At 54.7% G+C, this 27781-nt stretch overlaps 1 protein-coding gene across 1 annotated transcript; it reads left to right on the forward strand.

Moving 5' to 3' along the window:
• Nucleotides 1-4533: 4533 nt before the first annotated feature.
• On the forward strand, nucleotides 4534-26443 carry LOC147344603 (scavenger receptor cysteine-rich domain-containing protein SCART1-like). Its single transcript, XM_086378086.1, has 14 exons — nucleotides 4534-4736; nucleotides 5925-6133; nucleotides 16994-17156; nucleotides 17208-17395; nucleotides 18730-19043; nucleotides 19283-19568; nucleotides 20606-20914; nucleotides 22206-22616; nucleotides 22988-23293; nucleotides 23432-23749; nucleotides 23821-24135; nucleotides 25233-25547; nucleotides 25741-25809; nucleotides 25892-26443. Exons 1-14 carry the CDS (start codon nucleotides 4534-4536, stop codon nucleotides 26317-26319), a joined length of 3834 nt encoding a protein of 1277 aa, XP_086234212.1. The 3' UTR covers nucleotides 26320-26443.
• The last annotated feature ends 1338 nt before the right edge of the window (nucleotides 26444-27781 follow it).

Raw genomic sequence — 27781 nt, forward strand, 5'->3', positions numbered from 1 at the left:
GTGTGAGCTCTTCCCCACGGGCTCCCAGCCCTCTCAGTCCACCTGGGGGTACTGATTAGGCAGGCACCTTGTGAGTAGAGCCCACTGGGGACCCCACTGAGGCTGCTGCAGGTCCATGCGCCCCTGAGGTCTGAGCTGGGGTGCAGCTCAGTGCGTAGCGCAGGCTGCGGTTTGGGAGGCGCTGGGGCTGCTGCACAGAGGGGCCTGCTGACAAGCCCCTGACTTCTATAGAAACCCCTCGTCTTCTCCATACTCATCTGACAACCCAGGCTGCTCTTTGTAAAACTGGTTCTCTGGCAAATCTTTTGGAAAGTAACCTGTATTGATCTTATTCTGCTTAGAACATAATGCACGTTCAAAAACTCATGTAAGCAAGAGAGAAAATGAAAAACGTGTTCTGTCACTCAGAAAATAATGCCTCAGCATCCTGGCTTATATCCACTGAGAACTTTTCAAAGATGCAAGGACCCGAGCATGATCGCCAGCAGCACGTGGTGCCCGTTCTGTGCTTCTGTATTTCCCACGACAACGTGCCGCTAACGCGCTGCCTGGCCCGCGCCGCATGCTCAGTGGCTGCTGACGTCCTTTCGTTTACTCCTCTGCTGTCACACCTTTGGCTGCTTCCCAAGGACACCGCCTTCTGAGAGTCATGTTTTTAAGGGTTTAGATCAGACTCCTGTCTGTTCACGACACGCTGGAGCGTGGACTCATTCTGCAGCATACCTCTGTGTGTAGGCAGAAAGGCGTGCCTCCCACCGAGCTTGGCCCCTGGCTCCAGCCTGGCCTCCATGGGGCCTCAGCTCTGCGGGGAGCCCAGCCTGGGTCTCACCACAGTCGTCTCCACTTCACGTGTCTGACTGGTGGATGCGCTGGGGAGACAGGGTGGGGCTCACAGGCTGACTCCTCGGGCCGGCTCCCATCGAGCGGGAGGCTGTCTCCTGCACCCGAGGGCCGCACGCTGGCCTGTGCTTGGGCGGCTGCAGGGGCTGAGGGGCCAAGCTGGTGCTGTTCCCTCCCCGGCTGTGACCCTCCCTCCCGGGGAGGGTGCCCTGTGGGCCCTGGGCTGGGAGGATGTCCCGTGAGGGCCCACCGGGGGTGCTGGCTCGGCCGAGCAGGGCCACCTGAGGGGAAGTGATCGCAGTGTCAAAGGTGGGGCCCCAGCTCCAGAGATCCCACCGAACCTGGTCCTTGGATGTTCATTTGTGTTAACAACATTTGTTAATGTTGTTGATGCCATCAAAATACAGCACGAGAAAACTTGGGAAAGTTGAAATTAAGCGCACAAATTGGAAAGGAAGAGGAAATTAGATTTTTAAGTTTTTTTTTTAAATTTAATTTTATTTTTAAACTTTACAATATTGTATTGGTTTTGCCATATATCAACATGAATCCGCCACAGGTATACACATTTTCCCCATCCTGAACCCTCCTCCCTCCTCACTCCCTGTACCATCCCTCTGGATCGTCCCAGTGCACCAGCCCCAAGCATCCAGTATCGTGCATCAAACCTGGACTGGCGACTCATTTCATATATGATATTATACAGGTTTCAATGCCATTCTCCCAAATCATCCCACCCTCTCCCTCTCCCACAGAGTCCAAAAGACTGTTCTATACATCAGTGTCTCTTTTGCTGTCTCATATACAGGGTTATTGTTACCATCTTTCTAAATTCCATATATATGTGTTACTATACTGTATTGGTGTTTTTCTATCTGACTATTTCACTGTGTATAATAGGCTTCAGTTTCATCCACCTCATTAGAACTGATTCAAGTGTATTCTTTTTAATGGCTGAGAAATATTCCATTGTGTATATGTACCATTGCTTTCTTATCCATTCATCTGTTGATGGACATCTAGGTTGCTTCTTTGTCCTGGCTATTATAAACAGTGCTGCGATGAACATTGGGGTACACGTGTCTCTTTCCCTTCTGGTTTCCTCAGTGTGTATGCCCAGCAGTGGGATTGCTGGGTCATAAGGCAGTTCTGGTTCCAGTTTTTAAAGGAATCTCCACACTGTTCTCCATTAGTGGCTGTACTAGTTTGCATTCCCACCAACAGTGTAAGAGGGTTCCCTTTTCTCCACACCCTCTCCAGCATTTATTACTTGTAGACTTTTGGATCACAGCCATTCTGACTGGCATGAAATGGTACCTCATAGTGGTTTTGATTTGCATTTCTCTGATAATGAGTGATGTTGAGCATCTTTTCATGTGTTTGTTAGCCATCTGTATGTCTTCTTTGGAGAAATGTCTATTTAGTTCTTTGGCCCATTTTTTGATTGGGTCATTTATTTTTCTGGAATTGAGCTGTAGGAGTTGCTTGTATATTCTTGAGATTAGTTGTTTGTCAGCTGCTTCATTTGCTATTATTTTCTCCCATTCTGAAGGCTGTCTTTTCACCTTGCTTATAGTCTCCTTTGTTGTGCAGAAGCTTTTAAGTTTAATTAGGTCCCATTTGTTTATTTTTGCTTTTATTTCCAGCATTCTGGGAGGTGGGTCATAGAGGATCCTGTTGGGATGTATGTCGGAGAGTGTTTTGCCTATGTTCTCCTCTAGGAGTTTTACCTGAACATAATAAAAGCTATATATGACAAACCCACAGCAAACATTATCCTCAATGGTGAAAAATTGAAAGCATTTCCTCTAAAGTCAGGAACAAGACAAGGGTGCCTGCTTTCAACATTACTATTCAACATAGTTTTGGAAGTTTTGGCCACAGCAATCAGAGCAGAAAAAGAAATAAAAGGAATCCAAATTGGAAAAGAAGAAGTAAAACTCTCACTGTTTGCAGATGACATGATCCTCTACATAGAAAACCCTAAAGACTCCACCAGAAAATTACTAGAACTAATCAATGACTATAGTAAAGTTGCAGGATATAAAATCAACACACAGAAATCTCTTGCATTCACATACACTAATAATGAGAAAATAGAGAGAGAAATTAAGGAAACAATTCCATTCACCATTGCAAAGAAAAGAATAAAATACTTAGGAATATATCTACCTAAAGAAACTAAAGACCTATATATAGAAAACTATAAAACACTGGTGAAAGAAATCAAAGAGGACACTAATAGATGGAGAAATATACCATGTTCATGGATTGGAAGAATCAATATAGTGAAAATGAGTATACTACCCAAAGCAATTTATAGATTCAATGCAATCCCTATCAAGCTACCAACGGTATTCTTCACAGAGCTAGAACAAATAATTTCACAATTTGTATGGAAATACAAAAAAACTGGAATAGCCAAAGCAATCTTGAGAAAGAAGAATGGAACTGGAGGAATCAACCTGCCTGACTTCAGACTCTACTACAAAGCCACAGTTATCAAGACGGTATGGTACTGGGACAAAGACAGAAATATAGATCAATGGAATAAAATAGAAAGCCCAGAGATAAATCCACGCACATATGGACACCTTATCTTTGACAAAGGAGGCAAGAATATACAATAGATTAAAGACAATCTCTTTAACAAGTGGTGCTGGGAAAACTGGTCAACCACTTGTAAAAGAATGAAACTAGAACACTTTCTAACACCATACACAAAGATTTTTAAGTTTTGAAAATCCTGGACAAGAAGCACCTTCCCGCCATCCACGAAGTTACGAGCGTTCTTGTCTGGAAGGCCTAGCCATCGAGTCCCTGTCTCTGCTGCAGGGCGGGCCCTCGACCGCTGGGCGGGGGCGGGAGGCAGGGGTGTCTGCAGGCGGCCACGCCCCCACCTCCGCTGTGGCCAGGGAGAGGCCTCGCTCCCTGCTCCAGAGCAGCTGGGGCGTGGGCCTCGCTTGGGGCTGCGCACTGGGGCTGTGGGGCTTCTGGGGCTGCCCGTGTGGATGCGTGAGTACCGCGCAGCCCAGGTGGGACGCGCCACTCTCCCCGCCACGCCCCACTCCCGCCTGAGGGAGCCCCCAGGGTGGAAGCCCAGGAGACCTGGGCTGTGACCCTCCACCCTCCCCCTGTTACGATGACCCTACACAGGGCACCTTCTTGAGACGTGTGCCCTCTCCAAAGGCCGGGCGGCACTTCCCCAGCTGCTTTTCACGCCCCAGCCCTTTCAGGGTTCAGGGGACTGTCACCTTCACGACCATCTGCAGCGCGGCGCTCCACCCCCACCCCCAGGCCAACCCCACCGCCTGCCCTGTGGCTGAGCGATGCTCGCCTCTGGCCCTCTCCGCTCTGGCGGGGAGCCCACCGAAGCTCTGGAAGCCAGAGGGCAAGGGGTGCGTTCCTGCCACGCTGCTGGGCACCTGGCTGGGGGAGCTCGATGCACCTGCTGTCTGCCTCCCTCTCCGGGGTCCTGGGAGGGAGGGAACGGCCTTTCTGCCCCAGTGCCATGATCCCTGCGTGTGGAGTGGGGCCCTCATGGCCACGGGGCTCAGGTGAGGAAGGCAGGCTCCTGTGCTGCTGTGCAGGTGGGACGCTGGCCACCCAGGGACTGAGTGGTGGGCATCCCTGTGCTGGGACCTTTGAGAGCCGTGGACGGGAAGACCTGTCTTGAAGGGTGGCTTGCACGCAATGGAGGCGGGTGTCTTGTGCAGGAGGCTGGGGAGCCGCTCTGCGCTCCAGGCATCCAGACCCTACCTCTTTGGGGTCCCTGAGGGCCGAGTGCCTAAGGTCATGAACTGTAAGGAAACAGTCCAGCATCTTCAGCTACAGGTTCAATCTGAACTTCCTGGACCTGGGCAAGCTGCCTACAGGCTCCCAGGTGCTGTGTACAGGTAGGGAGTTCAGTCGCTCAGTCGTGTCCGACTCTTTGCGACCTCATGGACTGCAGCACGCCAAGCCTCCCTGTCCGTCGCCAACTCCCGGAGTTCACTCAAACTCATGTCCATTGAGTTGGTGATACCATCCAACCATCTCATCCTCTGTCATCCCCTTCTCTTCCCACCTTCCATTTTCCCCAGCATCAGGGTCTTTTCCAATGAGTCAGTTCTTTGCATCAGGTGGCCAGACTATTGGAGTTTCAGCTTCAGCATCAGTCCTTCCAATGAATATTCAGGACTGATTTCCTTTAGGATGGACTGGTTGGATCTCCTTGCAGTCCAAGGGACTCTCAAGAGTCTTCTCCAACATCACAGTTCAAAAGCATCAATTCTTTGGTGTTCAGCTTTCTTTATAGTTCAACTCTTATATCTATACATGACTGTTGGAAAAACCATAGCTTTGACTAGACGGATAACCTTAGTGTATCCTTCTCCATCAGAGGGCAGACAGAATGAAAATGACAATCACAGGTAGGGAGACACAGCCCAAAGATCTCTGAGACAGAGGCACCCACTCTAGCCATGCTCAGTGCATTAAGGGGCCGTCCACTGCCTGGAGGAGGGGCAGGGGCCCTCCAGCTTGGCCAGCTTGCCTCCATGCCCTGGGAGGGAGAGCGACTGGGAGCCTCCCTAGGACTCTGCTTCTCTCCTTGGTGGCCCTGAAGTCACCTGGAGAGATGACCCTCTGCTACACCACCTACCCCCACAGGGTTCTGACTGCACCAGCCAAGGTGAGGACAGGCACCAGGATTTAACTGACTGGAATATTAAAGTGCCAGTCACACAAGCAGCCCCAGCTTTGGGGGTGAGGGCCCAGGCCCTGGGTGCAGGGCTGCAGTGGCTGTGTTCCACCCACGGCCCTTGTGGGGCCTGAGGGGCAGGACGTGAGCACTGCTCTCAGAGTCCAAGTGGCGTCCAGCCCCCGGGGGGCCCCTGGGGGCTGTTTCTCCTGCATCCTTCCTGCCCATGGGACTTGCCCAGAGGCCTGCCTACCCCTCAGGTAGGGGTCTGCTTCAACCTAGGGTCTGCCCCCAGGACACATGGAAGCCCGGCTGGGGGGTGGCGAACCCTCCTGCACTGGGCACCTGGAGGAGAGATACGGCCTGACCTGGGCCACCATCTGCGATGCTGACCTGGATCAAGGGCCGTGACCCACGTGGTGTGCCAGGAGCTACCGTGTGGTGTGGTTGTGTCCACTACTGGGAGCGCCCACTTCGGCCAGGGCTCGGGGCTCGTGTGGACCAAGGCCTTCCTCTGTGCAGGCAACGAGTGCCTGCTGTTCCACTGCCCTTGGGGGCCGGGGCGCCAATGTGGGGACGGCCAGGATGCGGGGCTCAGGTGCTCAGGAGAAAGTAAGTTCTTATGGGGTTGTAATGGTGATGGTTTAGTTGCTAAGTTGTGTCTGACTTTTTTACGACCCCATGGACTATAGCCCGCCAGGCTCCTCTGTCCATGGGATTCTCCAGGCAAGAATGCTGGAGTGCGTTGCCGTTTCCTTTTCCAGGGAAACTTCCCCACCCAGGGATCAAACCCGCATCTCTTGCGTCTCCTGCTTTGGTGGGCAGATTCTTTACCACTAATGCCACTTGGGAAGTGTCTTTTGGAAAAATGTCTGCTTAGGTCTTCTGCCCATTTTTAAAAGAAATAATTTTGTTTATTTATTTTGGCTGTGCTGGTTCTTCATTGCTTCGAGGGTTTTTTATCTAGTTGCAGCGCGTGGGGGCTCCTCTCTAGCTGTGGTGCTTGGGCTTCTCGCTGTGCTTGCTCCTCTTGTTTCAGAGCCCGGGCTCTGGTAGCTGCGGTGTGTGGGCTCCGAAGCTGTGTTTCTCAGGCTCCAGAGCATGGGCTCAGTAGTTGAGGTTCATGGGCTTAGTTGCTCTGTGGCATGTGGGATCTTCCTGGACCAGGGACTGAAGCCTGCATTAGCAGGTGGATTCTTTACTACTGAGCCACAAGGGAAGCCCTTCGGCCCATTTTTTTTTTTTAATGGTTTTTGTTTTGATGCCATTAAGTGTCATGTTCAGTTCAGTCGCTCAGTCGTGTCTGACTTTTTGCGACCCCATGGACTGCAGCACACCAGATCTCCCTGTCCATCACCAACTCCCAGAGCTTGCTCAAACTCATGTCCATCGAGTTGGTGATGCCAACTCATCCATCTCATCCTCTGTCATTCCCTTCTCCTCCTGCCTTCAGTCTTTCCCAGCATCAGGGTCTTTTCCAATGAGTTGGTTGTTCACATCAGGTGGCCAAAGTGCTGGAGCTTCAGCTTCAGCATCAGTCCTTCCAATGAATATTTAGGACTGATCTCTTTTAGGATTGACTGTTTTGATCTCCTTGCTGTCCAACGGACTCTCAAGAGTCTTCTTCAACACCACAATTCAAAAGCATCAGTTCTTCAGTGCTCATGAGCTGTTTGTAAACTTTAGAGACTAATCCCTTATCGGTCACATCATCTGCAAGTATTTTCTCTCAATGCGTGGGTTGTCTTTTCTTTTGTTTGTTGTTTCCTTTAATGACTTTTATTGCTTTGTCCTCCCTTTTATTTATTACCACACTGATTTCTATTATTTCCTTCCTCTGTTTACTCTGAGTTTAATTTCTTCTTCTTCTTCTAGGTTCTTACAGGAAAAACTGAAGTCATTAATCTGCCACTTCACAAGGGGGACCCAATGCTTGACCCCTTGGGGCCTGTGGAACCCACAGGAGGAGGCTGCACCCACGCAGAGGGCAAGCCAACCCTCCCTTCTGTCTGGGACTGTGTTGGTACTGACTGACCAGTGTGGGAGCAGAAGCGGTGTTGTGAGACTCTGAGGCGGGTCACAGCGAGCCTCAAAGCTTCTAGTGGGCCTCAGAATGGCCCCTGTGGGGACCCAGATGCCACACGGTGAGTCACTCAAGCTGCAGGAAGACACCACTCAGACGTGCTCACGCTGCCAGCTGGCCCCAGCTGACAGCCAGGTGGGCGAGTGGCTGTGGACTGCAGCCCAGCCAAGCCCTCATCTGACCACAACCACGTGAGAAACCCCAGGCAGGAACCACCTAGTTAGCCCACCCCTGAGTTCTGAAAGAACTCAGTGGCTTCTCATCAGTTAGAGAGTGGAAACACACTCCCACCTCCGTGAGTGACTGGGCTGGAGGCAAGAGTGCAGGGACGTGCAGAGGTGGCTCCTCCCTGCCCTGTCCACCAGCAGCACCCGCCCTCCGGGACAGAGGCTTCATCAGAGGCTGCAGCTGACCTGGACCGTGGACGGTTTGGCCACAGGATCCATAATGTGAGTGTCTACCCTCCAGGAGCCTCAGGGCCGGCATCCAAGACTCTTGTCTGCAGCTGTGAGTGGTACCCAGCACATCAGAGATTGTGGCCCTGAGATGCTCAGGGCTGGGTCAACGCCTCGTGTTGATGGAGACTGATTCCTGACAGAGCCCTGGGTTGCCGCATCTCCGTGGAGGCCGCTCAGGGGTCAGGCTGGACTAAATCAGCCTTATCTGTTGCCAACTTTCTGTTTATTGTTACCGTGCAGAAGAAAGTGGCCAGAGGTGGGCTTGGGGCCGTGTGAATGCGAAGGGCCGCAGTCTGTGAGTCTCCTGCCGCCACGATGTCACAGCTCCTTCTCCTCAGGCCCTGAGCCTCTGGGTCCTATTCTCAGCGGATGACTTTGCTTCCCTGTCACTGAAAAACCACAGTGAGTAAGATGAAGGCTCTGCGCCCCAGCTTCTGCATGCTCTGCGCTTCCAGCAGGACAGCCCCTGGCTGCAGCGCGCCTGGCCCCCTGCTGGTGAAGGCCAGGCTCCAGCGGCCTCGAGCCCCTCCCACAGCCTCCGTGCTCCCTGTTGTCGGGGCCTCACCAGCAGCCGCCCTCCCTGACTCACTCCCCTGAGCCCAACACTCCATTTCTCCGGCCCCTGGGCAGTGGCCCTGCTGGTCCCCCTCGGGCGCCTGCCGAACTGACAGGGTGGGCTCTGGCCTGGTGCCCTTCAGGTCACCGTCACCATAACCGCCTCCTGCTGCGTCCTGTCGCACCCTGTGTGACCACCAGCAGCATTTGACTAGTTAATCCCACGCTGCGCATGGAAACATTCCACCTTTCTCTCTTCACTCCTCCTGGGCTGTTTTGCTCTTTCCTCCTTTCCCCCTAAGTCTTTTGAAGTAGAACTTTTCCAGATCTCGTCATTGAGAGAGACGAGACCTTCTTTCTCTTTTCTCTCTGTCCTCATTCATGGCACCCAGGCTCCCAGAGTCAGCCCTGCAGCCCAGCCTTCCCCTGGACTCTCTGCTCATGGTCAGCTGCCTGCAGGCTGTCTCCATGTGGATGTGTAACAGACACCTCATCCCCAAATTCTGTGACCTGCAGATTCAATGCAATCCTTATAAAAGTTCTAACCCTAACCCTAACAAAAATTCCAACTGACTTTGTGCAGAAATTGACCAGCTGACCCTAAAATTCATAGGGAAAAGCAGGGATCCAGAATAGCCAAAAGAATCTTGAAAAGGAAAAAAAAAAAATATGGAAGAATCACACTTGATTCCAAAACTTAATTCAAAATGACAGTAACCAAGACAGTGTTACCCTGGTGTCAGGATACATGTAGAGTTGGACTGAGAGCCCAGAAATAAACCCTCACACCTCCGGCTGACTGATTTCTGACAAAGGTGCCGAGACCAATGAGGAGAAGACAGTCGCTTCAACAGACGATGCTGGGACAATTGGACTGCGTGCGTGCTAAGTCACTTCAGCCAAGTCCGGCTCGTGACTCCATGGCCTGTAGCCCTCCAGGCTCCTCTGTCCATCGGATTCTCCAGGCAAGAACACTGGAGTGGGTCACCATGGCCTCCTCCAGGGGATCTTTCTGATCCAGGGATCAAACCCAGGTCTCTTATGTCTCCTGCACTGGCAGGCGTGTTCTTTACTGCTAGTGCCACCTGGGAAGCCCTGTACATACTGGACATACTCATACAAAGAATAAAGTTGGACCCCTAGCTCACCAGAAACAAAACTTAAAATTATCTTGGAATTTTTTGAAAAATACAAGTGCCCAGGTATTGCTTTTTCTTTTTTGTCAGAGCTCCAGATGTGTTTCTAATGAGCAGCCATGTTTAAAAACACCTGGACTATATGAGGATTTTTACTTTTATCCAGTTTGTTTCACTTTTTCTATTTCATAACCAGTGCTCCCACTTCATTTAGTTTAGTTGTCTAATTTCTTATCTCTTCTTTTTTTTCTACGTTCTTTCTCAAGCCTTTATTAAACATAGTAGAAAAGCTTTTCTATACATATATATAAATAATAGGTATAATATATATATTTTAGAAAACTTATGAATTTTTGCCTAACCAAAACATTTATGACATTTTGATTCCACTTGTTTGACTTAGTATAAATAGAATGTTAGATTTCTAACTTTAAAAAATAGATATGCAATGAACAACAAGCCTACTGTATAGCACAGGAAACTGTAGTCAATATCTTATAATAATCTCCAGTGAAAAATAATTTCAAAAATAATACATGTGTATACGTATAACTGGATCACACACACAAAAAAGAATTCTACTTTGCCAGTTTTTCTAAATGTCCTGTGGACATCTAATAACAACATATGAGATACCAAATTTTAAATAGATTTCTGTAGGATATGATTAACATAAATTAATTAGATATAAATCTATTATATTTGAATTGTTAGTGACATTGAAAGGTTGTTGCAGAACCTTGAAAGATGCTGGGATTCTTGGCCTCCAGAGGAGAAGAATTCAATCTGGGGCCAGTGATGAGGCTTGATCGCTCAGAGCTTTTGTGTGATAAAGTTTTATTAAAGTTTAAAGTATAAAAGAGATAGAGACAGCTTCTTACATAGACATCAGAAGCGGGCAGAAATAGTGCCCCCTGCTAGTCTTTAGCCAGATGTTTCATAGCTATTAGCAGGCTGCTAATTAGAGAAAGGAAATGTCTCAAAACTCAGAGACTGGCACCAGGCCCCTCACCCACAACATGCATTTTGAGATAACATTGGCACAAGGTGAGTTGTCCTGGGCCATAAAATGATTGACATGAATCTTGAAGAAAGGCAGGTTTCCAAGCAAATACAGTCTCATAAATTTCAGTTCAGTTCAGTTGCTCAGTCATGTCTGATTCTTTGCGACCCCATGGACTGCAGCACACCAAGCCTCCCTGTCCATCACCAACTCCTGGGGTTTACTAAAACTCATGTCTGTTGAGTCAGTGATGCCATCCAACCACCTCATCCTCTGTCATTTCCTTCTCCTCCTGCCTTCAATCTTTCTCAGTTTCAGGGTTGTTTCCTATGAGTCATTTCTTTGCATCTGGTGGCCTGCCGGGAGCCGGCATATTGCATATTGAGTGCATATTGCATATTGAGTGCAGCACTTTTCAGGATCTGGAATAGCTCAACTGGAATTCTATCACTGCCGGTAGCCAGCGTGAGGAGCTCCGCCCATGACAAAGGTCATGAGGAAGGAGGCTCGGCACACGCAAAGGCGGGATCGAGCCTCAGGAGTCCCCCTGGAAATTCTCGAGCATTTACACCCAAAACCAGAGTCTGCCTACTTTCTGCTTTGTGCTTTCACCTACACCTCTGACTTTACGGGGGGCTGTCCCCCACTACCTCTCTGAAAAAAGAGTTAGCTTACAGCTCCAGTTAATAATTGCTGCGTGTGACAGTGTTTCAACCTACAAACTCCTTTGGAAATCCTCTAGCCTGCCTGAATAGGTTTTTCCGGCCACATGTGATTGTTCAGAGCCTCCCAACTGTGAGAGGCAGGAGATGTTCTAAACTGTCTAAACACAGATTCTTTTGAGTAGTTAAAAAGATTGATTAGAAATTGTATTGGTGAAGGGATTTTCACTTGTTGGGCCAATGTTTGCTGCTAAGTTTCCATATCCCTTACCTGCTGTGTCCCTGGCAGTGTATTGATTAATATAATTGGTGTAAGTAGTAGCTTTAATGTTTGTAACCTGGGACCCTTGAGTTAATTCTTTTTCTTGTTATAGCCCACCACACCTTTGCTCTGTAGGAATGCAACTTTATCTAATGCTTTTGGAGGGTGGCTCCTGACCAATCACCTTTAGAGAAAAATAAGTTTTCTGAAGAAAGGGTCTTAAAATGTTAACAGGCCTCCGGGCCAGAAGATGATGTAAATCACCTAAGCTTTTGCATATGATAAGTTTGCAGGAAGAAAGCCTGGCTTGCTGCCTGACTCTACCCCTTCCCCCATTATCCTCTATGCATAACTTAAGGTATAAAAACTACTTTGGAAAATAAAGTGCGGGCCTTGTTCACTGAAATTTGGTCTCACCATGTCGTTCTTTCTCTTACCTTCTGGCTGAATTATTCAGCCTCTTTTCTCCACTGAATTTCCTCACTGAGCTATCCTTATTTCAGCCTCTTTTCTCCACTGAATTTCCTCACTGAGCTATCCTTATTCTATTACTGTTTATATCCTTAATTAACGTTTAATTAAGCAGTTGTTTCCTGATCTTTGCCTACGCCGTCTCTCCTTCGAATACCCTGGATCAGCCAGGGCTGGTCCCCAGCAGTGGCCAAAGTACTGGAGTTTCAGCTTCAGTGTCAGTCCTTCCAATGAATATTCAGGACTGATCTCTTTTGGGATGGACTGGTTGGATCTCCTTGCAACCCAAGGGACTCTCAAGAGTCTTCTTCAACACCACAGTTCAAAAGCATCAATTCTTCAGCACTCAGCTTTCTTTATAGTCCAACTCTCACATCCATACATGACTACTGGAAAAACCATAGCCTTGACTAGATGGACCTTTGTTGGCAAAGTAATGTCTCTGCTTTTGAATATGCTGTCTAGTTTAGTCATAACTTTTTTTCCCAAGAAATAAGCATCTTTTAATTTCATGGCTGCAATCACTATCTGCAGTGATTTTGGAGCCCCCAAAATAAAGTCAGCCACTGTTTTCACTGTTTCTCCATCTATTGGCCATGAAGTGATGGGACCAGATGCCATGATCTTAGTTTTCTGAATGTTGAGCTTTAAGCCAACCTTTTCAGTCTCCTGTTTCACTTTCATCAAGAGGCTCTTTAGTTCTTCACTTTCATCCATAAGGGTGGTGTCATCTGCATATCTGAGGTTATTGATATTTCTCCTGGCAATCTGGATTCCAGCCTGTGGTTCATCCAGCCCAGAGTTTCTCATGATGTACTCTGCATAGAAGTTAAATAAGCAGGGTGACAATATACAGCCTTGACATACTCCTTTTCCTATTTGGAACCAGTCTATTGTTCCACGTCCAGTTCTAACTGTTGCTTCCTGACCTGCATACAGATTTCTCAAGAGGCAGTTCAGGTGGTCTGGTATTCCCATCTCTTGCAGAATTTTCCACAGTTTGTGGTGATCTACACAGTCAAAGGTTTTGGCATAGTCAATAAAGCAGAAATAGATGATTTTCTGGAACTCTCTTGCTTTTTTGAAGATCCAACAGATGTTGGCAATTTGATCTCTGGTTCAATCAGTCTCATTAACATAGCTTAAGAGAACATTTGCGTGAGTAAAAAACATACTGGTTTGTGAAGTCTGTTCTGGGTCTTAGTCAGAAACGACCTGAAGACAGAATACATGGCTCATTGACGTGGTTGAAGACAAACATTTCCATAAGAAAATCGGTTACTTCAAGGTTTGAGAAAAGTTAAGTTCAGGTGGACCCAGGTGTCGTTATGGCAACACAGAATTTTAAGAGAAACCTCTTTTTAAATTTGTATAGAGATGAGGAAAAAAATCTAACATTAGTTTGTTTCCTCCTGCCACTTAAGAGAGAGATAAAAAATGCCTGACACTCGCAGCCTGTCTCCTCCATTTGGAGACCCCTGGCCTTCCTGCCGGTTACCCTCTCAATATCATTCAAGATGCTCCTATTCTTATTTTTCCTGTGCTTGATAAAACATTCTCAGAGAAATGTTAATATGTTTCACTATGATTATGTACTTTTATTTTCCCTTGTATTTCTTCTTATTTTTGCTTTATGTATCTTTGTTTCTTTGTTGTTAAGGTGTGTAATGGTTTATGATGTCTATCTTCTTTGTGAATTGTACCTTTTATCATTAAAAATATTCATCTTTGTTTCATTTAAAATAAAGAAATAAATTTAAGAAAAAAGAAAAAACACATCAAAGACTTAAATTTAAAAGTTAAATCATAAAACTCTTAGGGAAAACATAGGGATAAATCTTCATGACCTTGACTTAGTGGTTTCTTAGAAATGACACCCAAAGGATAAACAACCAAGAAAAAAGGTGTATTGAGTTTCATCAAAATTAAAAGCTTTTATGCATCAAAGGACAATATCAAGAAAGTGAAAAGGTAACCTTTGGAATAGAAGAAAATATCTGAAAATTATATATCTAATAAGAGTCAAATGTCCAGAAAATGTAAAGAACTCTTACAACGTATCAATGAAAAGATAACCCCGTTCCAAGTTAGGTGGAAGATCTGAATAGACATTTCGCCAAAGAAGATGTGCTGATGGGCAACAAGAGCATGAAAATATGCTCAGCGTCGTCAGCCAGAGAGGAAACGCAAGGCCACAGGGAGACTCCACCGCGCACCCACTGCGGGGGCACTAACAAGTGTCAGCGAGGAGACGGAGAAGTCAGAGCCCTCACACTCGGGAGGCAGACATGATGAAGGAGGAAACAGACAGAACAGGCTCCGTCTTGAAAGCAGGACTCCATCTTGGGCCGGACTGTGGACTTTGAGCTCTATGCCCAGTATGCATGGAAACGACATACCACCTGGAAAACCAGGCCCCCGGAAGGAAGAGCCCCAGGGCTCCTACCTAGACTCTCTGTTGCCTAAAAGAATACCCTAATTATCTGTGTAACTGAATAGAATCATAAATTCTATTATGCTTATTGGGTATGACCACAGGCCTGTTGATAATTGTCCACTGTTAACTACCTAGGCTTAAGGCGTATGAATCACGGGTTAACTTTGATTGTATCTTTCTTTTCCTTTGTTCAGACTTGTGTCAGGGAATTTGGGGAGGTGGGTTTGGACACGTACACTTAAGGTATATAAAGTTTTCACAAAAACTGGTTGGGGTCCTTGGCTAAGAGTGTTAGGGGAAGCACACTGACTGAAACTGCCCACCCTGGCCAGGCTCTCTAGTAACTAACCCTAACCCTAACCCTAACCATTTGCATGAGTTGTTTTATGACAGGAGGTCCTGGTAAGGAATACGGAACTAAGAAGCCACCACCAAGCAGAAGAGTTCGGGAAAGGTCAAAAGGAGACACCGCGGGTCCGTCCACTTCCCAGAATCCCTCTCGCCGGCATCCATCTTGGCTGAGCCATGCGTGCGCCGCCAGGAAGGACTCTGAGTCAGAATGATCGCTCAGCCAAGATGGATGCCGGCGAGAGGGATTCTGGGAAGTGGATGGACCCGCGGTGTCTCCTTTTGACCTTTCCTGAACTCTTCGGATGGAGAAGGAAATGGCAACCCACTCCAGTGTTCTTGCCTGGAGAATCCCAGGGACAGGGAAGCCTGGTGGGCTGCCGTCTGTGGGGTCGCACAGAGTTGGACACGACTGAAGCGACTTAGCAGCAGCAGAACTCTTGCGAGGAGACTCTGCCTTGGGCCCGCCTGTGTAATGAACCGCGCTCCACTATCTGCGTTGTCCTTCTGAGTTTCTCAAAATGCGGGGCTACAGCAATGTGAGCAGTGCAGCTGCTCTGGGAGGCAGTCCTCCAGCCTCAGAGGCCGCCTCAGGTCAGCCGTGACACAGCGGTTACATTCCCAGGTGCACACCCAGGAGAAGTGGAAATGTGCATTCATACAGTGACTTGTGCACAAACACCCCCAGCAGCATTATTCACAACACCCGGAAGACACCCGGAAGTGTCCATTAACTGACAGTTGGGAGGGGGGCCCATCCACCCAATGGAATGCTGCTCAGCCGTAAAAGGAAGACAGGCCTGGCACAGACACAGTAGGGATGATCCCTGAACACACGAAGCTCAACGACAGACGGGAAAGCTACGTGCTGCCTGATTCCATTTGTGAGAAACAGGCAGACTCGGCGAATCCGGGGGCAGAGGCCAGGCGAGTGGCGGGGCTGAGAGCGAGGAGAGGGGCTGGGGAGTGACGGCCAGTGGGCACGCGGTTTCCTTTCGGGGTGACAAAGTGTTCGGGAATTAAATGGTGCTGTGAATATACTAAAAGCCACTGCATTTTAGTTTCAGATGGCGAATTTTATGGTATGTTAATTATATCTTGGTAAATTTAATGTTGGGCTTCCCCAGTGGCTCACTGGTAAAGAATCCACCTTCAGTGCAGGAGACGCAGAAGATGGGGGTTCAGTCCCTGGGTGCGAAGATCCCCTGGAGGAGGGCATGGCAACCCACTCCAGTATTCTTACCTGGAAAATCCTACGGACAGAGCCTGGCGGGCTACAATCCATGGGGTCGGAAAGAATCGGATACAACTGAAGTGACTGAACGAAGTGCAAACACAAATAATCTTATCTTTGAAAAATTCAACCTCGTATCAAAAGCAGCCTGTCTCTGGCTGTAGTTCACCTCTGCTCCTTCAGTCCCTGGGTCCACCTGCGATTCTTCCCCCGTCACATCTGGTGGATGTGGTCAGTTTCACTTGCAAAAGGGCCCTTCCTGCCATGACCCTGCCCAGCCCTGGCCAGGGCCCCTGCCTGCCCTCCTAGACCGTTTCCCTGCAGTCTCTCCCCTGCCAACCCGAGAGTGAGGGTCACACTGTTCATGTCCTCTCAGGCCCCCTGGGGCTCCTGTCCCCCGGGTGGAGGTCAGTCATCTCCGTGTGCCTTCTCCTGCCCCTGCCCTGCCCCAGCCCCAGGGCCCCCGGCTGCTGCAGGACCAGGCAAGGTTCTCCCACCCCAGGGCCTTGACACCGGCTCCCTCTGCTCCAGAAGCTTTTCCCTATGACACTCTCCAGCTCCGTTCTTCAGGTCCTTATTACCGCGTCTTCCCTGACCACTCGACTTAGGGTGGCAGCCTCCCTGGGTCTCCTGAAGCCCCCTCCCACTGGTGCAGTGCCCACTCCTAGCGTCCCTGCCTGGAGGCGTGCTGTCTCCCCTGTGCCCCCACTGTCAGCCTGCACCCGCCGCCGCGCCACCTGGGCTGAGGAACGCCCACTTCAGGTAACTCGCTGGGCACGGAGCTGCCTTTCCAGGTTGTGGCTTGGTGTTGTCCTGGGCACAGGGACCTCGCCCACCTGCACCCTAATGGTGCCAGGCACCCAGAGCTGCACACCTCCCAGTGACCGGGGCAGCCCCCTGAGGCCTGTGCAGCCGCACCTTCTGCCCAGAGGCATGCTTGTCCAGATGGAGGCACCGCCCGGGGCCGCCCTCCTTGCTCGTACAGGGTAACGGGGGTGTGCGGGGCTGTGCAGCCCACTGGCTGCCTGTGTGTGCAGCATCACAGGTGCAGCCACTGATGAGTTCTGGGCCCTCATTGGCCCCTTCGCCCCAGCCTCTGCCTGTACTGCAGAGGCCCAGCCCCGGGGCGTTCACTTTGGCAGCTGGGCAGGCGGCTCCATGAGGCTCCTTCTCTGCCTCCTGGGCCTTGGGCCCCTTGTGCTCATCCTCCAGGCTGCTCCCCCAGGTGAGTGTCTTGCTCCTGCTCCAGGGGCAGCGCAGATGGGCTGACTTGGGAAGGGTGGGCCTTGCTCGGCCCTGGGTATGGCTGGAATGGGCTCCCATGCCCTGTGCCAGGGGTCCAGCCTCAGTTCTGACATTCGTGACTAATCATGATTCCTGAGATGTTTTACCGTGTAGAATGATTTAAAAATACAGTTTGTTGGTAAAAATACCACCGTGGGTGCTTTGTCTGGGATCTCCTCCAACACTGTCCATCTCACCACCTCCCGTTCCCCACTTTGCCCGTCGCCCCCACGCACACCCTGCCACCCCCACGAAGCTTCCAGCATCTGGTCCAAGGGGCTCAGGAGCTCCCCTCCTCCCTCTGTGCAGGGGCCTGGAGCCATGGAGGGTCTGCGAGGTGGGGAGGGGGTCGGGTTTAGCTTTGCTTCCCTCCGTTCCTAACCTTTCTCTCTTGGCCTCTCTGGTCTCCCAGCAGCCCTTCAGTCTTCCTTCTCTGAGTCTCAGACTGATAGCCAGTCTCCTCTCATGTCAAGGAAATCCCCTAAGGCCTCCACGGTGCCAAGCGGTGGCCCCAGCCGGCTTTGCCCTGACCCCACATCCTGACCTGGCTGACTCTCCCTGCCCTTCTCTGGGCTGGGACTGCGGGGGGGATGCTCCTGTCCATAGAGGTGTCCTGCATAAGCTGTGTGTCCCAGCCCTATCTTCCGGCTGCGGCCTTGTTAGGAAACACACAGGTGCCCTGACACACCACCTGGGAGAGGCGGGCATTCCTCCAGCTGTCGCCACTGCCGGGCCTTCCTCTCACCGGAGCCAGGGTGGGGCTGGCCCTCACTCTGGTCTTGCTGCAGGTGGGTTCTGGCCACACGGCTGCCCTGGTCAGGCAGTGAGCCCCTCGGGAGGGATTTTATCCTCTGAGTCAGGACAGGGACAGAGGGGATTCTGAATCCTCTCAAGTGTGCAGGCGATTGTGCATACATGTGTGTGAGTGTGCGAGTGTGCACCTGCCATCTCTGGAGAGCTGGGTGAAGGAGCATGAGCAGGTTTTTGGTGGCCTTGATGGGCAGGCAGGGAGGATGGGCCCTCTGCCCTGGGGGCAGTGTAGACGGTGCTGTGCCCTGCTCTGGCCCCTTGCTGCTGGTCCCTCCCACACCTGGGGTCTCTGGATGCTCACCTACCTGCCCCCTCTCCCTGACCCTCACCTGGGCCTGAGCACCATCCCACAAGCCAACCCAGCCTGCCCTCATGAGGTCCCCGTGCTTCCCCAGCCACCTCGAGCCACGTCCTGCCTTTTTCCAGGAGGATCAGGAACCATGAGTCCCTCCCCTCTCCTGCTAGGAAAGCCCTGGGAGGGTGGTCACGGTGGCCTGGTCCTCGCCTGCCCCGTGGTGGGCTCTCAGAGCCCCCTTGTCCTCTTGGGGGTGGAGGTGGCAGCCTTGAGGTTTGGAAAGAAGGGCCTGGATGCTGCTTCAGAGGCCCAAGGCCCCAGGGATCCAGACCGAGTTGGGGCAGATGCCCTGGGGCTCCTTCTGCAGCACCTTCATGATGAAGATGCAGGCATCGGGGGTGGGGAGGAGGACCCCAGCATGGCCAGCCCGGAGGCCCCGAAACGGTCAGTGCTGCTGGGGGTGTTAGGAGCTCACTCAAAACAGGTTTGTACTTTTCCCATGAAAGGACCGTGGGCCTCTGGGGGACCTGTTTCTGGGCTCCTGGAAAGACCCCTCTGGTCTGGGGGCAGAGTCTGCATGGTGCTGTTTGACCGGAGTCTGCATCTCCCACAGGAGCAGCCCCTGAGGAGCAGCTGACCATCTTCCTTCACATCACCCGCTGCAACGGGATCCTGCTGCTCCGCCACCAGGGCCAGCTGGGTACCGCATGCACAGACACCTAGGGCTTCCCGGAGGCCGCGGTGGTCTGCAGGGAGCTGGACTGTGGGGCCCCCTTGGGTGCCCCCAAGGAGGTCCCGGGCCCTGAGATCATGGCTCAGCCCTGGCTGCACGGCCTGACCTGCCAGGGCAACGAGTCCTCCATCCAGGAGTGCACTCTGGGTGCCTGGGGCCCTCGGCCCTGTCCGCACGACTGGGTGCCAGCTGTGATGTGCATGGGTAAGGGCTGCCCCTACCCCCCATTTCCTCTGATGCCCACACTGGGGCCTGTGCTGGACCTGGGAATAAGAGGTGACCCTGCAGTCCTGCTCCCACTGGGCAGGGAAGGGGCCCCACCAGCCATGGGTGCGCAGCTATCACAGAAGCACAGGAAGGGCCTGTGGCCTGGGGACCGGGCTCAGAAGCGTCCCAGTGCTCTGAGCAGTGTCCATATGGGCAAGTTGCATCTATGTGGCCCTCAGGCTGATGACTCGAGAGTGGCGATGAGATTCCCGCTCCACAGGTCGGGGAGTCAGGGAGATGCTAGTCCAGCCTGGCTGGTGGAGGGGCGCTCAGAGGCGCCCAAAGTTTCAGCAGGGAACCGAGCCTGACACTCTCAGCAGGCAAGCGATTCTCGCCAAACTCCCGACCCCTCGGGGAGTGGGAAGGCTGGGTCTTGGTTGAGTGGTGGTTACACGCGGACGCATTTGCCTATACTCATCAAGCTGTAAGCTCGGAACGTGTGTGTGGAGGAAGACCCGCACGGGGGGCGGGGTGGGCTGCAAGGAATCGCATGCAGACCTGGCAGCACTTCCAAGGAGGCTCAGTCAGGGCTGTGGGGTCAGGGATGGGGCTGGGAGTGCAGACTTTCAGAAAAGAGGAATAATCAACAGGAAGTGGGGGTGGGTGCTGGACGAGGGGGGCTGGGGGGCACGGGAGTGAGGGGCAGGGGTCAGAGCATGGGTGGTGGGGTTCTCTGTGCCCAAGGCTGAGGTGGGACTGGGATCCTGGACAAGGTGGGGGTCGGGAGTGGCAAGTGGAGTTTATTGGGTGGGGGAGGTGAGCGTCCTGTCCTCCTCTGGTAGAATGTTCGGGGTGGGTGGGGGTGGCAGGGCAGGGGTGGGTGCTGGAAGGCCGGTGCAGGATCTCAGAGGCGAAGCCAGGACTCCCGGGGACTGTTCTGGACACAGAGTGGAGGAGCCAGGCAGGGGGGCCTGGGAGCTCGGCCGTGAGAAACAGGGAGAACCCAGTCCCCAAGGAGCAGGCAGGACCCTGCAGCCTGAGAGGTGAGCCTGCAAGGCTGGTGGCATGGCTGCCTTTCTTCTCTGACACTCACTCCTGCTTTGCAGGGGGTCTGGAGGTGGTGATAAAGCTGGTGGGTGGAAGGAGCCCCTGTGCTGGCGTCCCGGGGCTGCAGCACTCCAACCAGACACTCACCTCCTGTGACCCGCAGTCCCTCGAGGCTGGCACCGTCCTCTGCAAGGAGCTGGGGTGTGGCTCGATGCTGCAGGCCCCCAGCCCCCTGCCAGAGACAGAAGGTCCCAGAAAGGGGCAGCAGTTTGTTGTCTGTGAGGGCTCTGAGCCAACCATCCTGAACTGCAAGATCGACTGGGCAAACTTCAAGCCTTGTGTCTCGAATGATGAGGTGATCTGCTCGGGTAAGAAGGCCGCTCTCCCATCCTTTAGAGCCCTGTGACCCTTTAGATCCGGTGTCCACGGCCTAACCCCAGTTGACCTGGGGCTGCCCGTAACTTTTGAGGTTCTTGGTCTCTGTGTCCCCTTGTGGGGTTAGCTGGGTGACCTCTCAATGAAGAACTGGTGCCCAGTGTTTCATGATTTTAGGAATGCTTCCTGGAGGCCAGGGGAGGAAGAGGACTCTCCCCAGAAATGCCACGGTCCTCCTCCTTGGATTAGGCCTTTCCAGGGTTCTCTAACAGAGGTAGTAGTACTTTCTTCTGAGAGGCTCCTGAGCCATGTAAGTGGTCGCTCTCCTGCTGCACACACACGCTTGAAGGCCTTGCCATCAAAGAATCAGTGCAGGATGGAATTTTGAAAGTGCGTTTCGTGTCTAAAGGAAGAGCTGGATGGTTTAGGGTGCTGCTTTGGGAGGTGAGGTGGGGTGGGAGGAGGCTGGCCTGTGCCCAACCTTGATCTCAGGCGATGGCCCAGGCCCTGCTTGTTCGTGACAGAAGCTCAGCCCCAGTGACCTCAATAAAGAAAGGGGCGGGAGGGATGAGAAAGCACGCCCAGGCTCACCCACGGGGCACAGTGAATGCTGGGGCGTGGCAGGTCTGTGCTCATGGACCTTGGCATCCAGAGCCTCAGCCACAGGAGCAGCAGGAGGAGTAGGTGCAGGGCAGCCGGCTGGTGCCTTTCTCTGCCCTTCTCTCCAGGAGGCGCAACAGTGACCAGCATTGTGGTGCTCAGGGATCACTGTCTCAGGGGGATCACTGTCTCCGGGGGATCACTGTCTCTGGGGGTCCACTGGGCCCTTCATGGGGAGAATCCATCAGAACCTTTAGGGGATTTTTCAACACCCCCCCACATGAGGAGGGTGCAGCCAGCTTTGAGAATCTCTGGGCTAACTTCAACTGTAATTGGGGCTTATTGGAAACACACCAGACAGCTTCAGAGTTTACTCAACTGCCTGAGCCAACAAAACAGCGCAGGGCTCCCTGGTCTGGATGGGACGAGAAGCTGGCAGCCCAGGTCCCATGCTCCTCAGGAGGCCCACTGGGTGTACCCGTCTCCACCTGCCACCTCAGGGTCACAGGCACTTGCCACCACGAAGTGCTTAGAGGCAGCCTGGCTGTGGGGGGAGGAACACGAACACGGCCGTCTAGGAGGGCTGGGCACAACTGCTCTGTGACCACTGCGGACCAACGCTGTGGCAAGTGAGGGGCTCCAACGGCCCCAGGAAGTTGTAAGAGGGACTGGATGCAAGAAGAGACCACTGTGGGTGTGGGCAGCCCCGGGGGGTCCCTGGGTGGGAGGGAGTACCGATGAACACACTGAGGAGGGAAGGATGGTGTGAACTCTCTGTGCCTACAGGACACATGGAGGCCCGGCTGGTGGGTGGCGAGCACTCCTGTGCTGGGCGCCTGGAGGTGAGGCGTGGCCTGACCTGGGGCACCGTCTGTGACGCTGACCTGGACCTGGCCACTGCCCACGTGGTGTGCCGGGAGCTGCAGTGCGGCGCGGCCGTGTCCACACCCCAGGGCGCCCACTTCGGCCAGGGCCCGGGGCTCGTGTGGGCCGAGGCCTTCCGCTGTGCGGGCACCGAGTCCCTGCTCTTCCTCTGCCCTCGGGAGCCGGGGCACCGGTGTGGGCACGGCCAGGATGCGGGGCTCAGGTGCTCAGGTGAGGCCAGGAGGGGGGCTCCGAGGCTGGGCCCTGCCCCCTCCCTGCCAGGCCCCTCTGTGCCGCCCCCACGCTCTCGGGGTGCGTCTGGCCCAGCTCCAAGGGGCCTCCGCCAGGAGGTGAGCCCTTCCCCTTGAGGAAGTGCTGCTTCGGGGGGCTGCTGGCAGGAAGGAGAGGGAGCAGGCTTTGGGGACAGAGGGATGTGACCCCAAGGCGGCACAGAGCCCTGCACACATGTGTGTGCTGGCGCTGCCGCGGAGGCGGGTGGGGAGCTGGCAGAGAAGGGGCCCCGGGAGCCCCACCCTGGGTGTGAAGGGAAGAAACAGCAGGGCCCGCGGGGGCAGCGACGCCGACACCCCCTCCCCCTGCAGAGTTCCGGCTGGTCAACGGCAGCAGCGCCTGTGAGGGGCGCGTGGAGCTCCAGGTCCGGGGGGCCTGGGCGCCCCTCTGCGCGGCCCACTGGGACTTGGCAGACGCCACGGTCCTCTGCCACCAGCTGGACTGTGGGAACGCGGTGGCCACACCCCCGGGGGGTCACTTTGGGGGCGGGGCCTCCGCGCCCTGGCCGGACGAGGTGCACTGCGTGGGGACAGAGCCCTACCTGTGGAGCTGCGCCGTGAGCACCCTGGGGGCGCCCGCCTGTGGCCCCGGCGACGCAGCCGCCGCCGTCTGCTCAGGTGGGTCAGCACGAGCGCGGCCGGAGGGGAGGCCGGGAGCGCACAGGGCTGCGCCGGGAGGCGGCGTCCTCGGCCCGGGACGGGCCGGGTCCCACCCGCCGGCCGGCCGCCCTGCAGTGTCCCGCACCCCGCCCCCAGGTCTCCCCGACGCCCTGCGGCTGAGGGACGGGCAGAGCCGCTGCGATGGCCGCGTGGAGGTGTCCCTGGACGGGGTGTGGGGCCGCGTCCTGGACGAGGCCTGGGACCTGCGCGGCGCGGCCGTCGTGTGCAGGCAGCTGGGCTGCGGAGCGGCGGAGCGAGCGTACGAGGCGGCGGCGCCCGCGCGCGGGGCGGTGCCCCTGGGGCTGAGCCGCGTGCGCTGTGCGGGCACCGAGCCCCGCCTGACGCGGTGCAACGTGTCGGCGGCCGCGCTGGTGTCCGCGGGGGCGTCGCGGGACGCGGGCGTCGTGTGCTCGGGTGAGTGCGGGCCCAGCCCCCAGGACGCCCTCCCGGGGCCCCGCGCCCTGACTCGGCCTCTCCCTCGGCAGGGAGCCTCCAGGTGCGCCTGGCCGCGGGGCCGGGCCGCTGTGCGGGGCGCGTGGAGCTGCTCCACGCGGGCGAGTGGGGCACCGTGTGTGACGACGGCTGGGACCTGCGGGACGCCCAGGTGGTGTGCCGGCAGCTGGGCTGCGGGCACGCGCTCGGCGCCCCGGGGGCCGCGCACTTCGGGGCCGGGGCCGGGCGCATCTGGATGGACGAGCTGGCCTGTGAGGGCCACGAGGCCGCGCTGTGGCGGTGCCCGTCGAGGGGCTGGGGCAGACACGACTGCGGCCACAAGGAGGACGCCGGTGCCCTCTGCTCAGGTGGGTGCTGAGACCCGAGTGCCGTCCCAGGGCCGCTCCTTGGCACTCATCTGGTGGGGGTGGGGGCTCTGCTCGTTCGTCCTGCTTCGGGGGAGAGGGTCTCTAGGCGCTGTCCACTTCACACTTCGCTCGTGGCCGGTCTGGTCTTTCTGTCCTTGGAGGCAGGTCTAACTTCCACTGTGTTTTCAGCTTGCAGCTCTTCCTTCCTCTGTGCGCTGGGCTCCTCAGGCAGCTGCTGGTTCTCGCTGGCGGACAGGCCTCTGCAGGGGGCTGGCTGTTGGCAGGGGTGGGGACTCTGCTGTCCCGATTCCGCCTGGCAGCAGCGGGGTTCCCAGGGGAGATCAGAGGCAGGCAGGCGCTCATGAGGCCCAGGCGTGGAGCGCGCACCGGTCACCCTCACCCGTGCGTTTGGCTGGCGGAAGGTCAGAGGTCAGCCCAGACCCAGGGCTGGGAGTGCACTCGGTGAGGGGCGGGGACGGCGGGGGTCTGAGTGGCCGCTTGTATTCTGTCACAGGTGTGATTCCTGCCATTTATTTTCTAACTTATTTCACTTCGTTAGGATCCCGTCAGATGCAATTCATGCCTCAATGCCTCGGCTTATCCCCATGTGTGTATTTTGATGTATTGCGGGCCCTTTTGACTTACTTTCAGAGGGCTGTGTCCTACTCCACTATGTGGTCATATTGTCGTCGGCTTAACACACCCCTTGTTCCTGGGCTTTCGCCGCCCCAGGGTGACAAGACACTACTTGGGCGCTGATCAGCCAGGGCCAGTGACACACTCGGAGATCGGGCTAATTCCTTTTTTGTTGTTGAATTTTTACAGTTGCTTAAAAGGGTTATTCTGTATGTGAGTGATTTCCAGGGACAGGTTTCTACAGTCAGTGGAGTTACTAGGGATTGCAGTGTTAGAGCTGGGGCTTAAATTGGCTCCCTGTGGGCAGCTGCTCCCGTCTTTGGGTGGGGGTGGATGGGGATGTGGGGTGGATGTGAGCTGGATGTCAGATGCCCTAGCTTGGCATGGGTGTTGGTGCTGGGAGCCCCTGGTTTTGGCCTCCTCCTTCAGAGATTGTCTGACCCGAGTGGCTTGTCTTCCAGAGTCAGTGGCCCTGAGGCTGCGAGGTGGCGCCGGGCCCTGTGCTGGGTGGTTGGACGTGTTCCACAACGGAACGTGGGGGGCCGTGTGCAGTAACGCCCTGAAGGACGCCTCCTTGTCCATCATCTGCCAGCAGCTGGGCTGTGGGGAGCGGGGCTGGCTGGAGAACAGGCCGGGGCACACTAGCCTGGGCACCTCCTGGGTGGACAACATCCAGTGCCGCCGGCTGCGGAGCTCCACGCTGTGGCAGTGCCCCTCAGCCCCCTGGCACCCGCACTCTTGCACCCGTGGAGAGGAGGTCTGGATCACCTGTGCAGGTAGGCCCTGCCACCTACTGCAGGTGGGCAGACTCTGGGGGCCCTCGAGGCAGCTTCAGTGTCCTGACAGGTCATCCACAGAGGCTGCCATTCACCCATGTCTGGGGGTGGTGGGCTCACTGGGCTCCACAGGTTCCCTTCTGAGGCTTCTCTGAGCATTTACACCTGGTGAACCGCTATTTAAACCCAACAGGATCGTCAGGGACAGCGACGCAGGATTCCGGGGAGGCCCTCAATTGCTCCTCAATGGGCAGCTGCCCAGGTACCCCTCTCCCCCCGCAACCGGCTCCCCATCCTCTCCCATCCGGGTCCTGCCCCCCGGTGACCACAGGCCCCTCTTGCAGAGGAGGGCGAGCTGCGCGTGCGTGGGGGTGAGGACCGCTGCTCGGGCCGTGTGGAGCTCTGGCACGCTGGCTCCTGGGGCACCGTGTGTGATGACTCCTGGGACCTGGCGGACGCCGAGGTCGTGTGCCGGCAGCTGGGGTGCGGCCGGGCTGTGGACGCCGTGGCGGGGGCTGCCTTTGGACCAGGCTCGGGGCCCGTGTGGCTGGATGAGGTGGGGTGCCGGGGCAGCGAGGCCTCCCTGTGGGGCTGCCCGGCGGAGCCGTGGGGCCGCGGAGACTGTGGGCATAAGGAGGACGCGGGTGTGCGCTGTGCAGGTGAGTGGTCCAGGGGGGTCCGGCTGCCCCTCCAGGGGCGAGTGATCTGGGGGTGCTCCGTCTGCCCCCTCCATGGGGTGAGCAGACAGGTGGGAGGGATGGGAACCAGTTGAGGACAGGGGGACCTGGTGGGTGGGAGTGTCCTACCCAGGCGGGACTGTTACCGGGGCCGGCGATACTTCCCACTGCTCTGCTCCCCTGTTCCAAGGAAGCTTCCAAGTGGCTGTGAGGAGTACTGGGGTCTCTGTGGCACAAGAGTCCCACAGTGCAGGGCTTGGGAACTCACCGGGCCCTTTTCCTGCAGCCTTTCCTGACCAGGAGGTGTGGCACACATGGGGTCTGTTTGATATACTTGTGAGTGTGTGAGTGTGATGGGTGGAGCTGTGAATGTGTGAGCACTGTGTGCCCATGTCCATGTGTAAATTGTGTGTGTGTGTGTATGCGTGTGTGTGCTGGATTCTTGAGCTGCCAACCATGTGGCCTGGTTGGTCCATGTCCCGTGGGGGCATCCCCAACTTGCTCTGGGTATAAAGGTGGCCGTGCAGGAACCCTGGGGCTCCAGTGGGTGGGGAACTCCACTAGGTCCAGCGCTGAGGACTTTGCAAACCCGAGCGCTGGCAGGTGGGCTCCTGGTGCCGCTGGGCAGCTCAGGACGGACTCAGGCAGGGGCTGCAGCCCCGCTGTCGTCATGCCCCTCCTGTCCTTGCTGGAATGTGGCTGCAGCCCACCTTCGAGACGTCCCCTCTGCCCATCCTCAGAGAGGTCTTGCTGGGGCAACACCAGGATCTCAGAGGCCCAAGGACAGATGGGCTGCCCCATCTGCCCTCACCTGGAGGCCTGTGTGACTCCCTGAGGACGGGGGAGGAGTGGCTTAGGAAAGCCTGATCTCAAAGAGGGTCCGGCCAGAGCCGGCCCTGGCTGGACACCTTCCTCAGTCTCTTAGCTGGTCTTCCCACCTTCAGCCCTCCCCTGAAGCGCACCCTCAGGGCCCGTGTGGGGTCATGCCCTGTTGCTCTATGGCTCTTCTGCTGGAGCTGGGCTAATGTCCAGGGATCAGCCCGCCTTTCTGGACGTCCTGGCGTTGACCCAGGGCCTGTGCTCCATCTTGGCACAAACCTTTCTCCAACCCCAGCAGAGCCAGCTGCACCTCACCTTTGCTTCAGAGTGATCTGTAGAGTTTTCACGCCAGTCACACACGTGCACACACACCCCTACAACATACACGCACACAACCCCCCACAACATATACACACATGCAACCACCCACAATATACAGGCACACACACCCTCTCAACATATACACACATGCACACCCCCCCAACATATACACATGTGCACACACACTCCCACAACATACATACATGCACCCCACACAACATATACACATGCACACATACTCCCACAACACACACAGGCACACACACCCCTGCAACATATACACGCATGCACACACACACACCCTCACAACATACACACAGGCCTACACACCCCTGCAACATACACGTATGTGCACACACACCTCCAAAACATATGCAAACATGCAACCCCCACAACATACACATGTGCACCCCAACA

The sequence above is a fragment of the Bos grunniens genome, chromosome 26, assembly GCF_055505025.1.
Source record: "Bos grunniens cultivar Pamir isolate PY7600 chromosome 26, Bosgru_T2T1.0, whole genome shotgun sequence".
Lineage (NCBI taxonomy): Eukaryota > Metazoa > Chordata > Mammalia > Artiodactyla > Bovidae > Bos > Bos grunniens.